The sequence below is a fragment of the Propithecus coquereli genome, unplaced genomic scaffold (genome assembly GCF_000956105.1).
Source record: "Propithecus coquereli isolate 6110/MARCELLA unplaced genomic scaffold, Pcoq_1.0 Scaffold61, whole genome shotgun sequence".
Classification (NCBI taxonomy): domain Eukaryota; kingdom Metazoa; phylum Chordata; class Mammalia; order Primates; family Indriidae; genus Propithecus; species Propithecus coquereli.
In genome coordinates this window covers 6,914,987-6,931,186 of record NW_012152063.1, presented here as the reverse complement: position 1 = coordinate 6,931,186, position 16,200 = coordinate 6,914,987, and the positions used below count along the sequence as shown (strand labels likewise).

At 36.3% G+C, this 16,200-nt stretch overlaps 1 protein-coding gene across 1 annotated transcript in view; it reads right to left on the bottom strand.

The window, feature by feature from the left end:
- The window catches only part of DNAH11 (dynein, axonemal, heavy chain 11), a 342,929-nt gene that overhangs the window by 65,174 nt on the left and 261,555 nt on the right, over positions 1-16,200 (bottom strand). Inside the window, exons 63-64 of the mRNA XM_012659401.1 lie at positions 11,954-12,189; positions 10,637-10,759 (exon numbers count right to left, since the gene is read on the bottom strand). Coding sequence (XP_012514855.1) covers positions 10,637-10,759; positions 11,954-12,189 — 359 coding nt within the window. The remainder of the gene's footprint in view (positions 1-10,636; positions 10,760-11,953; positions 12,190-16,200) is intronic.

The window sequence follows — 16,200 nt, the reverse complement described above, 5'->3', positions numbered from 1 at the left end:
TGCCAAAATACTCACTAGTTAGCAGAATTTTCTAATAATGAAAATCATCTGCAAATATATATTAACTATAAATTAAGCTTTCACATGTTAGGTTTGCATAAAAGTCTGTTACACTGGGAATATCAAAATTCTTTCAAAGTTTATTCAAAACCCAGCCAAAAAAATAAGCTTCCTAATAGGATGAAAAGATATCTAACTTCTTCAAGTCATGGAAGGTCATTACTGTTACAGAGGATGGCTATGCAAATTACATTAAAACCACTTGGAAATGATTTCTTGGCTAATTTTCACAGCACTTCTGTGACAGACCAATAGGAACTGGTCCCAATTATTCCAAAAAGCAGAAACTCTGTGAGCTGGGAGATGCACCATTATTTCAATATAACCAAGATGAGAATTTCAATTTGAAGGTTATAATCTGGAATTCTTATTTCTAAAATGTGCATCTGAAAACTAAGGAAGTCCCTTTTACTTTTATTGGGAACTGTTCTCAAGATATAGTGTAGTTCCTGTAGAAAATGCCACCAGTCTTGCATTACAAATACCTAAAAGCATTTCTATAGCAATCAGATATTCTGGGTACCTGAACAAACATCACCACTATCTTTTATTGCTATCTAAAACCAAACATGGAAAGCAACATATTTAGTTTAGAATAAAGACTACTGTAGCAGATCAAAGTCTTTGCTAGAAATGGCTACAGTAGAACTTTTTAAAAAAGATTTGCAAAACTTGCTGTTTGGAGAAAAAATTCCCAAGATATATTATTATATTGAAGGTTCTCACTAAAAGATGGACAATTCAGATAGCTCACAAGTTCTCTAAATAGGAGGAATTCCATTTGGAGACCTCATCAGAGCCATTTTGACAAGGTAAAGAGATAGTAGGTGGGTTTTAAGATAAGTAAATAATATAGTTCCACTAGTTGGGGGGAAATACACACTTTGGAAAAGAAACAAACTTTTCAGCGGACATCTAAAAGCCTTACTGCACATCCTGCTGTTTAAAATTAAAAGCTTCCAGATTAGACTTGTGAGCTCCAACAGTTACAGCCAAGAGTGCAGCCGAAAAGATCAGGTGTAGCAAACGGCAAGAGGGAAGTTGTTACTTAGCAACCCCAGCAGGAAGGGCTGTGCAAGTTGGTCAAACCCCTTTCCTGAAGAAAGGTTTTGGCTGAGAGCCACACAGCTGGCAAGACATTCAAGGAAAGGAAGTCCTGAATAGAAATGAGTTAATTGTCTTGCTGCTTCATACAGTTAATATAACCAACATGTCCTTTTGGGATAAAAGCAAACTTCGATTAGGATTTTTTTAAAAATTGATGTTTCCGGTATCCAGGTAACATTGTACAGAAAAAAAAAGAAAGCTAAAAAAGAATATCATAGCAGATTATTTCACTTTTGATATACACACACACTTGCACAAATCCATCTTTAAATTTAGAACATGACATCAAAAATAAAGAAATTTTGGTTCCATTAATGTTTGCTTTTTTTTTTTTTTTTTTTTGGAAGATTGCTTTGTTAAAGAAAAGAAAAGAATCTGAAGATTCTTTATCTGAAGGCCTGGCTGATATTTATTTTCGGATAAAGTTAATCAGCTAATCAGCTATTACCAAGAGGACTGCAAGTATGAGATGCACTATTTGTAGACGCTGACTCTAATTATACTGTTAAAAAAAAACAAAACACCTTTGACTGAATTTTGGAATAGAAAAACTGTCAGAGGTTTTGTTGGCAATTAAACTTTATTTTGAATTTAGAAATTAGGAGAGACCACAATGCTGAATTCTATTATAGGAAGGCATGAGTGAACTTGAAAATAAAACTATTCTTATCCACAAGGGACATAATGAGAGAACTACATAACTCCAGAGTTTATTTAAAATCCTTAAGCTCAAGAGTTACATTCTACTGCCGTGTGGGATTTAATTTAACATGATTCTATCTTAAATCCCATCCAAGACCACATTTGAATAGATCTATAATCAACTATAATGCAATTCCAAGGCATCAACTCCAAGAGCAGCAACATAATAATGTTTAATAAACTGAAAACTTGCTAACTGAAAGCAACTCTTATTAATAACATAACTTTCAAGAAACCTAGTCATTATACAATGAATATATATAAAATACTGCCTCCCTTCTATAATATTTCTATAAAAATAAAAATTTATATCATACAGCTAATATTTCTATTAGTCAATTCTCATTTCTTTTCTAGGGCATGCTACTTAAAGACTATTGTTAAAAGAATAACTATATGAAAAGTAAATACAGAATGAAGTATAAAATGTCTTTTTCAAAAATATTTATATGCTCAGAAACAAGCTGAAATACATTTCATAGTAAAGTTACTCCAGTTAAGATTAAAGTTCAAAGATTATTTCAATAATATTTGGAGAGATCCGAAGGATTAAAGAGACACAATTTTATGAAGATGCCTCACAGATCAGAAACTTCTCTAATATGTAAGCCAGTAAATTTGCTTTGGAAAAATTACATGTTGATAAATCTTTCCAGATATGTTTTCTGTCGATTGATACAATAAGATATATTTTATTTAAAATTAGGATTGTCTGGAGTTTGGTAGATTTAATTATTTGTAATTACCCAGCTGTTGTCAGCCTATGGCCATTTTATGACAGTGGTATCTACTGTGTGGGTCAGGTTCAACTGTATATCTTCTCAAACACAGATTTAATGTGCTATTGATGAAACCATTACTCAAACCAAATTAAAGTCTGGGCTGATGTATTGGTCTACGGGGAGCTGTCAGACGTGAAAGGAGTAATTAGTATTCATTGCTACATACTCCACAACATTCCAATTATTAATGAACTTCAACTTTTGGACTCTGCTATATCTATCACAAGCATTTCTCAGACATTCATTACTGGGAAGAATAAACTAATGCTCATTTTAAAAAGGCCCCCAAAATAAACAGAACTAAAATAAACAAAAACACTATTAATGGCTGAAAACTTCCTGAGGAATGAGACTTTCTTGTAGGAAGGAGCATGAAAGTTATCCCACCTGCATGTGAGGATATGGTAGAATAAAGGTGCAGCAGCTCCACAATCCCTCTGGGCTGTTTTCCCCTCTCTGTCTTGTTTTCAGTGCTATCTTGTCTTTACAACACAAAGGAAAACATATTTGTAACGCCACAGGTTATCACATGGATAGGGTCACATAGAAATAATAAAAGAGGATGGAAAAATCAAGTAAAATGTTCATCGCTGAAGGTCAGAAAATTTATAAACATTTTAATTTGAGATGTGGCCAAGGTCAAGTAAAAAATTTTCTGTTCCTGTTATAACACTGCAAATAGGTATGTCTATTGTTAAATAAGCCACATCAACATTTCTCCACTGATTTTCTCTTATATTTTATCCAATTTTTATTTATTGCATTAAAAAAGTAATTTCCGTTTTTACCAAGCGATTTTTATTTCTCCATATCCCCTTCTATTAATAGTTTGCATATATGTGAATATTTTTTAGTTTTTCTCTCTTTCTTAAAGAGTTAGATGAAGGAACAACAAAACAGTTACTTTGTTTTAAAGATTCCTTTTTGTCAGGTGAAAGTAATACAATCATTGAAATATCAAAATTTATTCAAAGTACTTTTTGTGCTTTTACAAACAAAACTATTTTGAAAACTTAGAGTGTCTTCAATTTTTTCATTCAAAAATAAAAGTAGAGGAAAAAAGTAGGAAGTGGGAATAGTTCCTCATAGGAAGAGGCAGCTAATGTTAATAGTATTAAATACAGGAATCTTTTTGATTGTAAAACAACAGAAGAGGGCAAATCCCTAACTCAGTTCTTTGAAAGACTTCACAAATCTCATATGCTACTAATAAGCATGTAAATTTATAAACACTTTGGAAAGCAATTTGCATTGTCTTTCAAAGCTAATCACGTATATACTCTATGAACCAACTGTTCTACTTCAGAGTACAAACTCTGAAGAACCTCTTGCTGTGTGTACCTGTAGATGTGTATATGAATACTCAGTAAAATTCATAGCAGCGTGGACTATAATAGCAAAAAAAATTTAAAAATAATCTAAACATCCTTGAATAAGAACATTAAAGTGAGGAACAGTTACATCATTGAATATTATGTAATAAAAATGAAAGAACTACAGCTAAAAGCAATAATATAGATAAATCTTAGAAACACAATACTGAGAAAGAAATCAAGTCCCTTTAAACTGTATACACTATGATGGTATTTTTACAAAGTCTGAAAGCAATATTCTGTTTAGGAATATATGCATGTATAATAAAACTATCTTAAATAAAGTAATGGAGTGATAAACAAAATTTAGAATATTCACCTACTATGACTTTAATTTGCATTTCCCTGACAACTAATGATGTTGAACATCTTGTCATGTGCTTATTGGCCATTTGTATATCTCCTCTGGAGAAATGTCCATTTAGATCTTTTCCCTATCTCTTATTGCACAGATCTTTGATCTTTATATGCCTATAACATTGTAGGAACTTGACCGTATACATATTACTGATCAAAGAAATATTTACATTTTATTTTTTGTTAAATACATTACGTAAATTAATAATATTTACTGAATATGTGCTCTCTCTTAGGCCTTATGAAATTGATCGTATTATTTCAATATCTGAATATTGATTACCTTTGGAAGAGGAGGCAGATGGGAAGGAGAGGAGCACAAAGGTACCTTAAAGAATATTGGTAATGATTTGAGTGGTAGGTACCTGCTTAATTTATTATGCTTTATAACTTTTACTTATTATATAAGTATCAGAATTAAATAAAATTAAGACAGAAACGAATCCCCCTACTCTTCCTAGGAGGCAACTTAAACTATCAAAGGATCTGACCGATTGCTTTCCTCTCCACCCCATCTTCGTGGTGCTTTGCTTCCTGGTCTGCTCACATGTCCACGGCCAAAAACAATGTTTTCCTTCAGGAGTTCTGGCTTGCATCTGGTTCATGTTTCCAAGCATCCACATTGTGTATCTATTATTGGTTAACTATTCAAGGGAAATAATATATATCGGATACCAATATGCACTGTGTTCTTTATTTTCATTTTTTTCTTTATCAGAAAAGAAAACCTAAACACATGGCTGGGTGCAGTGACTCACGTTTATAATCCCAGTACTTTGGAAGACTGAGGCAGGAGGATGGCTTGAGGCCAGGAATTCAAGACCTGCCTGGACAACATAGAGAGGCCTTGTCTCTACAAAAAATAAAAAAATGTTAGCTGGGTGTGGTGGCTCCTGCCTGTAGTCCCAGCTACTTGGGAGGCTGAGGTAGGAGCAGTGCTTGAGCCCAGGAGTGAGAGGTTGCAGTGAGCTATGGCAGTGCCACTACACTCTAGCCCAGGTGACAGAGCAAGACCCTCTTTTTTTGAAATGCTACCTCAAAGAAAAAAAAAAAAAAAAAGAATAAAAGAAAAATTTAATCACAGAAAAACAGGCTAAACAACTTACCCAAAATCACCCAACTAGAATGTAGTAACCTAATATTTGAGCCAAGTTTCATCTTATTCTATTCCAATTCTCTTTTCTAACAAGAACTAACTGCATAAGCCCCATCTTACAGTCCTAAAAGCCTTTCTTGAAAATGTACATATACCTGGTTCCAGACACTGGGTTGAACATTGTATTAACCTTTCTTCCCATGCCAAATCCTATAGAAATAGGGGAAAGATACATGTTTAAAGAAAGAGTGAATTTAAAATCATGCTGGAAAACAATAAAAAGTAGGAGTGGAAGAGAAAGATAGAGGAACTAAAGAAAGTGATGAGAAACAGAAAAACATTAGCAGAGGTAAACAACAGACAATTCACGCAAGGGGAACTGTAAGTGACTAATAAACACTTTTATTAGCAATAAAAGAAATATAAAATAAAGCAACAATGAGAAAAGAGTCTATTCTATTGGCTCTTGCTTATGGTGCCTTGTTTCCTCCGTGTTGCGATTTTTGCCTGTGAGCTTATGTTCTTTGGAATTCTATCTTTGGCAACCCTCTAAGGTCTGGATTTATGATTATTCCTTCCACACAGGAATGTTATTTGCTTCTGCCAGGTTCATTGTTATATGATCAACCCAAGGCCACTTTAAAATATGTTATTGATAGAAGGTTTTTAGGGTAAATAAATAGTAAAAATTCATCCTCTACACTCATACAAGGGATGGTTTCTGGTTAGGAATTCTCAGAGGATATTTTTCTGCCTCTTTCCAGTGCCAACATAGAAAAAGGAAAATTTCCTTGATACAGCATTGGCTTTTGCTTATTAATTTTTAACATATTTACCCTTAAACAGAAGGTGTGTCCTCTAGCTCTATATGGAAATCTCTCAGCAGATTGCACACCCTGAATAGGCCCTGGGCTTGTCCAAACTTTGTACATCCATCAGAATAGAACCCAAGGTCATCAGGTTTTAGCAGGTACCCTCAGGAAGAAAATCAGCTTTGGTATTACTTGTCTCTCCAAGTTCCTCCTCTTGGGTTGCATTTTTTTTTTTTTTGGTCAACTCAGTTGATACATTTCAAAAGATATTTTTTAATATTTTCACTGAAATATTTAGCTGTTTTTCAGTATTCATGTATGTAATCTGCCATACTGCAAGAAATAAAAGTCTGTTTTTATTATTCTGTTTTTATTTTGGTTAACCATCTTTTAAAAGGCATATAGTATATGATTATTACCCATAAAGAACTTATAATCAATTAAGGATATGTATGACTGAAAAAAATTAAGCATATTATAAGGAGGAGAAAAAAATGGCAAAATGACACGGTAGAATGTACTATGTATAAGAGGCATTAAATATGGATAATTAAAATTTCCATTTGATTTTAACATTCAATGTCTATTGAGTTAAATCCTGAATAAAGTAAATTTGAGATTTTTGCAAAGGAAAGTTAAGTAAAATAGCACATGATAGGAGCAAGGATTACCTGTGTGAAGAAATAATGAAAAATGAGATTGGTAAAAGAAAATTTGAAGTAGCAGACAAGTAAAGCATCTCGTAGGCTTGAAAGGAAAGCTTTAATTGAATTCATGTAAAAGACAATAGAGAATTCTTAATGGGTTCTGGAGCAGGGGAGGATGATAGAAGCAATGTTAGAAAAAGATTATTTTAGTCACTGCCTGAGTTGAAGAAGAGTCAACAAAGGATGCACAGAAAAAACGGAAAGTGTAGATTCCAAACATAGATTCCAAAACATTCATGGGAAAATAAACAATGTTAAGTAAAAAACCGATTCAAAGAGGTAGAAGAGGAAGAGTTAGACCGGCAGAGTGGCACTCACAGGAGCTCTACTGACAGATGGGAGTGTCTATTTATTTGAAAAAGCTGGTTCAGAAACTAGGTTTTCATGTAATAAGCTTCATACAGTTACAGGGCATCCAAGAAGACAGTAAGCTTTCTCGGTTCCCACTTTTCTCATCCCTGAAGAAAAGGGACCCTCTGCTCCTTTGACTGTACAGTGTCTCCCTAGATAATCACATCCACCATGATTGGCTCAACTACTTCTCTATACACATGTTCCTCAGTCTGCATGTTCAGCCAAGATCACCTATTAATGTTAAGCTCCATACTTTCATGCCCAACTGCTTCTTAGACTTCTCTTTTAGGAACAAGCATTAAAGAAGTACCTTAATCTCTGAATGTCTAATAAGAGAAATTTCCTTTTTTTCCCTACACTTACTCCTATTCCTATAACTCATCTCTCCATAAATCACACCATCATTTACATGGCAGAAAACTAGAAATTATCCTTAATACTTCCTTATTCCCTACCAATAATATCCAATTAATAATCACGAACTGATGATATTAACTCCTTAACATCTCTTTGATTTGTCCTCTCCTCTATCTCCACCATCACTGCCTTACTTGAAAGGCTCCCATCACGTCTCAATGGGACTACTGCGATTGTCAGCTAACTGGACTCTTGCCCTGGGTCCACGCCCCTTCCTCAGTCAACACACCACACTGCCAACAGTGTGACCTTTCCAAAACATAAGTCTGATCACATCACTTCCAGTATGCTTAAGAGTCCTTACTAGCTTCACTACTGACTTATGCTCATGATTCTCAAGTGAAAATATGGAGACTCTTGGAAAGTGTGGCGCTTTAGTCAAAAACAATTGCTGTAATCAACCAGTGTAACTGATAGGAACAGGCCCCCTGAGAGTGTTTAGGGAGGGAGGGAAATTACCGACCTGTAGGAAATGGCCAACCTACGGGTCAGCCAAGGAATCCCACACTCTGGGTCCTATTCTCTTGTCCGGGCTCATCTCTCCCAGTCCGTGTACCACTTCTTCCTCCCCAGCACAGACTCTGCACCCATTTGGATTCTATCTGCAGTTCCCCAAAGCTGTTCGTGTGTTTTGTTTTAGTATCAGGGCTCTCTGTCTAGGATTCTCTTCTCCCACTTTTCTCCCTCACAAATGTACACTTATTTTTTGATCCTTGCATTAAATATAAATGTAATAAAATGTAATTTTTCTCATAAAGCCTTTTCAAGTCTCCACTATGGAAGTGACAGTTCCCTGCCATATATGTTTCTATCATCACACCAATGGTTCTGCTTTGCCTTTTATAGACCTGTCTTCCCCTCAGGAAATGTAGCTTCCTTAAAAAGTGCAGGGTCTGTACTTATCACAGTTCAAATCTGCAGCCCCCAGTTCAGTACCTGGCATATAGCAGTGCTCAGAGAAGGTTTACTCAATGACTGATGGGATATATAAGGATTCCACTAGTACTTATAGTCTCTGGGTAAAGATACTCCAAAAACATCTGCATGGAAGAGGGAAGTAGGAAAAACTGGAGATACAGACTTGAACTTCAACCTCAAATAAGTGGTTATTCCCATAACATGAGAGTTTAGGAGTAAGGATTATTAAGGTAATAATTACATGCAGTCAATACAATTTGTTATACTCTTACAGATCATTTTAAATTTTCTTGTCCCTTTAAAAAATACTAGAATGACACGATCAGTTCTATAAGGCCTAACAAAAAGTACATACACAGTAAATATTATTAATTTGGAATAAATTGTTCTGGTCTGATCTTTTGGGATAAAGACTTAAGGCTCTATGTAAAATTTGTTTCTAAAATCAAAGACCTCCGGAATCCTCACTGATACTCAACTACATCCATACTGAGGAAAAATTATGACTCAAATTTATTAGTTTTTGGGAATTTCAGATTATCCAAATATATATGTAACGAGAGTCATCGAATTTTATACATTTAAATCGTGCTATTGAAATTCCAAGTTAAAGCTCAGAGAATATGCATTTCGCTGACAAAAATTTTAGGTCTTCATAATAGAGTCAGAACCTTAATAACCAGGATTTCACTTTAGTGACATTCAAGATTTTACACTATATTTTTAACACATCAGACACAGCTACAATTATATTTATGTTAAGAGTTGCAGTTTGTCAAGTGGCTTATTAGATTGTTCTAAATGTATGTCTGGGTAAATTCTGGTTTATTAAACAATTATAAGTTGTCAGTCATTCTAAGTGGATTTACTTGGTGAGTTGTATAATAAATGCCATACTAATCGGTTAGAGACTAAGAAGTTAGTCACCCTTAAGCAGGCTTATTTCCACTTCAAATTGACAGAACAGGCTAGTGGTAAAAAGAAAACAGATACCTTAGAGGCAGAGAGTGGGTGTTAAGGAAGAACAGGGTTAAGGAAGTTCTGAAATTATACCTCAGGGTAGAAAGAAAGAAAGAGAGGAGGAAATCTAGTGAACTAAGTCTAGTGAAAGTTGTTTTTTGAGTGAAGAGGCACAAGGAGCCTTTGTAATGCCAGGCTCCCCTGGGCCCATCCAGGCTTGATTAGAGACACAACTGCTATATCTGGCCTTTCATACATGTATAGAAAAGTGACATGATGACTCCTTAGAAATTGCTTCAGTGACCCTTGGAGAATGTTCTGGAAAGTGTAGTGTCCCTGGGGGAATGGCAGCCACTTGGAAAGTCACATATAGTTCACGGGGTGGGTGTGGGGGTCCCCGTTGTTGGTAATCCAACGCTGTTGGTATAAGAGATGATTTCAGGGATCCACTAATTAAATCTCTTGTTTTGAATGGTTATATATATCTTAAGTATATTAGGAAAAGCTAGAGCTAGTACATTAAACCTATGATTTTGTGGATGCTATTACTAGTGAGAAGCTGATTTTTGAAAAATAGTGAATGGACTTAGAATTTATTTAAAGTAAAATATTAAGTACATAAGGATATGAGTGATATGGAGGTCGGCAACCATATTCAAGGCATTTTGTGAATTACTGAAGTTACAGAAACAGCAGTATAAATTTTTAAAGAGGCAACTATTCTGTCACGAGATCTGTGACAATGCATTTTTTTTTTTGGTCTGTAACTCAGAAATTGGGTAAAACGAATCTAAATCCAGCAAACAAATAGCCTGGAAGTCTGGAACATGCTGAGGTTGCTTTGATCTCAGAGTATAGGTGAATGAAATGGAAATTCAGAAATAGCAAAAAGATTTCAAGAGATTGTGCTTGATGATGAGGCTAAGAAATAGATGCTGCTGATGAAACCCATTTAGTACAAAATATAAGTTAAAAACTCAAGAATACTTACTTTCCTTTTTTAATAGTGTTCCTGCCAAGCAGCGGATCAAGAACCGGATCTATCGTTTCCTCAAGATTTTCAATTAAGATGACATCACCAAAGGCCAAAGCAGTTTCAATGGTATTCAAAAACCTTAAGATTCAGTCAGAATTGAGGTAATAACATGTAAATAAGCACAGGGAAAATGGTCAAAATTATATGATTAAGTTATATTTCATGTAGATATTTCGAATGGCACAAAATAACTTAGTGAAAACTATTTTATAATATAGCATTCTCCTTTAACTAGGTTGCACAGAAATTAAAGACCAGATTGTGAGATAAATTCTAGTCATATTTTCCAAGTAAAATTCAATAGTTTAAATTAATAGTTCCATGTGTAAATCAGTTGCTTTTACAACCATGATTGAAATAAGTATAACTGACCCAAATTTCATAAATTCAAATTCATTTGATAAGTCCTTTTTAAATGAAAATTCAAATTATATTAATTGCTCAGTGTTTTTACCAAACTTTCGGTTTTTAAATCTTTAAGTTCAGTCATGTAAAATGATGAACTATCATTTTATTTCAGTCCCACTCTCCAAAATATTCTCTCCCCACCAAAAATAATTTTCTCCAAGTATTCCGATAAGCGAGGACTAAATTTATCTATACAACCACAAAAATTCCTTATTTCGCTTTACATGTGAAAAAAATATGGAAGGGTCAAGTGAAATACTAGTAGGTCTAAAATAATTTATTCAGCATTAACTGAGCACCAACTACATATAAGACACCTTTCTACTTATTAGGCAGTATTGTTATAAGGACTTAGTGACAGAAAGTCTCAGAGTAGATATGGTTCTCAAAGTGATATGTAAAACCTAAGAAATTATATTATCCTCAGGCATCCAATATTGGAACTTGTGGCCATGTTAAGATCCTACTACAGGCAGAGTATATACTTGGGAATACAACTGTAAACAGCCTGCAGGTGTAGTTGGCAATTATCGTGTCACCACATACCAAACACTCCGGAGAAAGAACATAATATGTCCTATTTCCATTCTTGGCCTTAGGGAATTTACATATTTTTCCTCTCAGATACAATGTTTGTTCTAACTTTCAATCTGGTTTCTTCTTCAGATAATTGGATGCTGCCCAACATAAACGCCCTTTCAACAGACACTTCATAGGAAACATGAGCAGGCAGATAAACAAACAGCACCAAATTATAATATTTCAAAAGTGGCAGAGAAGTCTAACAAATGTCAAGCCTTTATAAAAATCAGACCCACTTCATAGCGGCTAAACAGAAAGCCGATTCCTTCAGATTTCACGTACCCTTTCTGGCCTAAATGTGTGACTTTCAGGTCAGGTCCATACTTATTCTTGATCCACTTAATTCCCTGTTGCTGGGGATCTATCACCAAGGGCCAGCGCTCACAGTGCATTAGGATGGTGGCGTTCTCGGTGGACATTCTGTCACTGGGCAGTCCTTCGTTGTTCCAGGAAGCAATCGTAGCATCATCCGTCAACATGGAAATCAAGTCCAGGCCTTTGGTTATTGGAATGGAAACCTTTAAAATCAGAGTAGAATGCAATGAACTGCCAAGGTGGCAGAGAAGGAAGAGTTGGCATGCCAGAAAAAGAAACAAGATAGCAAAGCCAAGAAGAAGGGACTCCATGGGAACACATGCAAATTCACTGTGGCCTCTCAGAAGCCAAATACAACGCTCACTGTGAAATACAATTTGACCCGATAAACCTGGTATTTACATCTCAGAATTCTGTTAACTCTGGGATTAAACATCTGGCTTATTAACTACATCTACCTGGTTTTAACTGAGAGGGACTTTGCCTTGTACTTATATCTATAGCTATTCCAACAAGAGGAGAGTAATTTAGATACCAGGAAGAATGGCAGGACATCAGAAATTTACTTGCCCACGGAGGGATCATCCCACATAAGCAATGCTGAAAGGCAGTACCTTGCTTAGGCACTTCCTATTTTTCTGCAGGCAAGCACTACAAAGAGATGACTTCTCTTTCTGGGATGGGTTAATGAAATGTGTTCAGTCTGCTGGAACTCCATCAGCTCCTCAGTGGCCGTAGGAACTTAGAATGCAACCTGTACTCTGAGAGGAAATGCGCTCTGCCTTGACTGCATTGTGAAGTGAGGAGGTGTCTCATTTAAGACGGGGGGAGACGGAAGAGATAGAGAGAGAAAGAAACCTATTTTAAATAAGGATCATTCTTTATCAAAATAGACTGACAACAAAAAATAAACTAGATTGTGGTAAAAAATTTATTAAGGAATTGATTTGGTCACTCTTTTGGTCATCAAGTCTCAAACATTTATTGAGTGCCTGCTGCATACTGTCTGGAAACAACAAAATGGAAAGAATATTCCATGGCTTGGTAGGGTGGCTCAGAGAGGCACTAAGAACCCTACCTGCAGTAGGTAGGGGAGGCTGTATCAGCAGTGAGAGTTTGGTTTATTGGTTGGTCACAAAGCTTCAGCAAACAAAATGCCGAGGGCATTCCCCCATTAAGGCTGGGATGCAATTCGATATCAATACAGGATAAGTGGCACAATATTCCTATTGCCCCTGACTGCCATGTTCTCTTAAAAATGAATCAAACCCTGTCCCCTGCTCATATGAACAAGTTTTGGTAGCTGACTCGATACACAGTTTCCTTAGAGACACAAGCAATTTGGTATCTTTTAGAATAACCATCCTTCCATTAGCGAAGGATATGCCACTTTAATTTCCTATCTTCTACTTAATACAAACAGCTTGAAACAATTGGAGACTCTGAATAACTTTGATTTCTGAAGGTAAAAGGACTAACCAAAGGGGCACCTATAGACCTTGATTCCCAATTCAACAGTTGGAATTGTTTGAGTACATGCTCTGTGCAGAGTAGAATGCCAGGGATCAAAGAGAATAAATAACAACCTCCCCTTTTTTTTCTGGTCAGTTTAATCTAGTAGGGGAAATAAAAGCCCATTTCAACATAAATGAGGTAACTCACATTAAGGAATATCATAAATATCGTGAGTACTCTGTGACTCAAATTTTTAGAAAACAACTTTTAGGATTTTTTAAAAAATAGTATTATGAAATAGCTAGTTACATGACTACATACAGAAATTTTTTCATCAAAATAGTTTTTGATAGTTATAATACAGGCATCATATTGACAATAAATTTTAACCTAAGGGGAGGCTGAAGAAAATAAACTTCATTTCATATATGGTCATGCGCTGCATAACATTTCAGTCAACAATGAACTTCGGATACAACCATGGTCCCAAAAGATTATAATGGAGTTGAAAAATTCCTAATGCCTAGTGATGCTGTAGCTGTCATAATGTTGTAGCACGATTATTTAATTTTTAAAATAAATTCAGTTAGCATAAGTGTACGGCATTTATAAAGTCTACTAGAGTGTACAGTAATGTCCTAGGCCTTCTGCCTTCACCCACACTCACTCCCTGACTCACCCAGAGCAACTTCCAGCCCAGCAAGCTCCATTCATGGTAAGTGCCCTTTACAGGTGTGCCATGTTTTATCTCTTATAACCGTACGCTGTACTTTTTCTATGTTTAGATATGTTCAGATACATAAATACTACCGTATTACAGTTGCCTACAGTATTCAGGACAGTAACATGCTGTGCAGATGTGTAGCCTCGGAGCAACAGGCCATGCCACATAGCCTGGGTGTGCAGTAGGCTCTACCATCCAGGTTGGTGTAAGCATATTCTACGATGTTCACATAACGACAAAATCGCCTAATGACACATTTCTCAGAACATATCCCCATGGTTAAGTGACATATACCAGTATATCTTCTTATTAACGTTTCTTTCCAGAATTTCTTGAAGGAGTCTGTAGCAAGGAAACTAACTTTGGAAACCAAGTGCAAAGAGGGAGCCCTTTAAGTCCAAAGGCTGCTTCTAAAGTCCACTCGTTGCAAGGCTCCATGCAATCGCTTGATCAATGAAGCGATTTGTTTGTGAGTCACGATGCTACTAAGAGGCGGAGCAGGGTAAAAAAAGGAGGCTCCCCTTTTGGAAAACAAACATTTACTAGAGAGAGAAGAGAAGGCTGGGGGCACATGCCATGAGCCAAAGTGAAATTAGTCCTAACACCAAATGCATATCAGAGTCTTCTAAAAACTGAACTGGCACATTTCTTTAAAAAAAAAAATAAAGGAAATTTTCTGTGCAGGTAACGTTCCCAGTTTCTCCTAATGTTATGGTAACCTAGTGGCTAATATTTATGTAAGGCTTTATATGTTCACAACATTTATTCGTATATATTCACTCTTTTCATTTTCTCATTTAAACAAGTGATCTGCAAGGTAGATCTCTCTATTGTATTGCTTAGGTCACTGAGGCTTAGAAAGGTTAACGCACTAATAACTCCATGTATTTGCTCTGTCTACAGACTGCTAGGTCAGAGTAACGAGCGGAGTACAAAGGCTGCCTTGAACTTGCCTATGGCTCTGTCTGCCCAGCAGACAACAACTTTGAGTGGAAACACCTTTGGATAACAGAGTAATCTGAACTCTCAAGGCCACATGTGCCATAGCCCCGTCCTTTTCAGTGACCACCCTCTGTGCTACTGTTTCCTCCCTGACTCAACCCCTAAACTCGTGCCCCTATGGCTGCACTTTCTGACAACCCTTCTCACATACCCTTTAGCATCCTAGTCCTGTTTGGACCAAATTCCCTCACTCTCTACCTGCTTACCTTAACCCAAACCAGGCTCTCCCCCTAGGGCAGTGGCTTTCAACCCCAGGCTGCATATTAGAACCACATGGGAGCTTGAAACAGCTGCCAATAGGTACATTACCCTCCCCTGCCCCACCCACGGTTCAGCTTCAACTGGCATCGATGCATTTTAAAAGTTCTCTCTCATGTGATTTGAACATGATGCTGGGGTGCAAGAACCACTGTCCCAGGGTCTTACTTCCCTTGAGGACTTTCTCAAGTGGGGACAGTGTATTTTCTCAATACTCCATTACTGAAAAATGGATGTGGGAGTCGCCACTCTTCTTTCTTCCCTTCAAGTCATCCCAAACCTGTTCCTCCATCCCTAGGTACCACCTTAGAGATGCACGAGGCCAGCTGTACAATCCTCTATGCGTCGCCTCATCTTACGAGCGATGTAGCTGCCAGTCCTTCTCGTTTTTCCAAGTTTTGCTTTCAATCCTTGACAACCTCAGTGCCCCCGTGGATGACGAACCCACTCTCTGGCCTTGACACCCTTCATGTCAAAGTGCTATATTTCCTTTCCATTCTATTATATTAATAGTACCTCCTTCCTTTGAAGAGAAATACCCCAGACCTTGCAATAATCTGAAATTATTTCATTGCTGAAATTCAAAACTCCAGTTCCCAATCCTTTGATAATGCTTATCTATATCTCTCACATCTTTAAACATAATACTTATTCAAACAATATTAAGAAGCCCTAGGCCTTTACCCTACCATATTTTTTTATTGTGGTAAAATAAACATAAAATTTGCCATTTTAAGCACCGTTAAGTGTACAGTTCAAGTGACATTAAGTATAT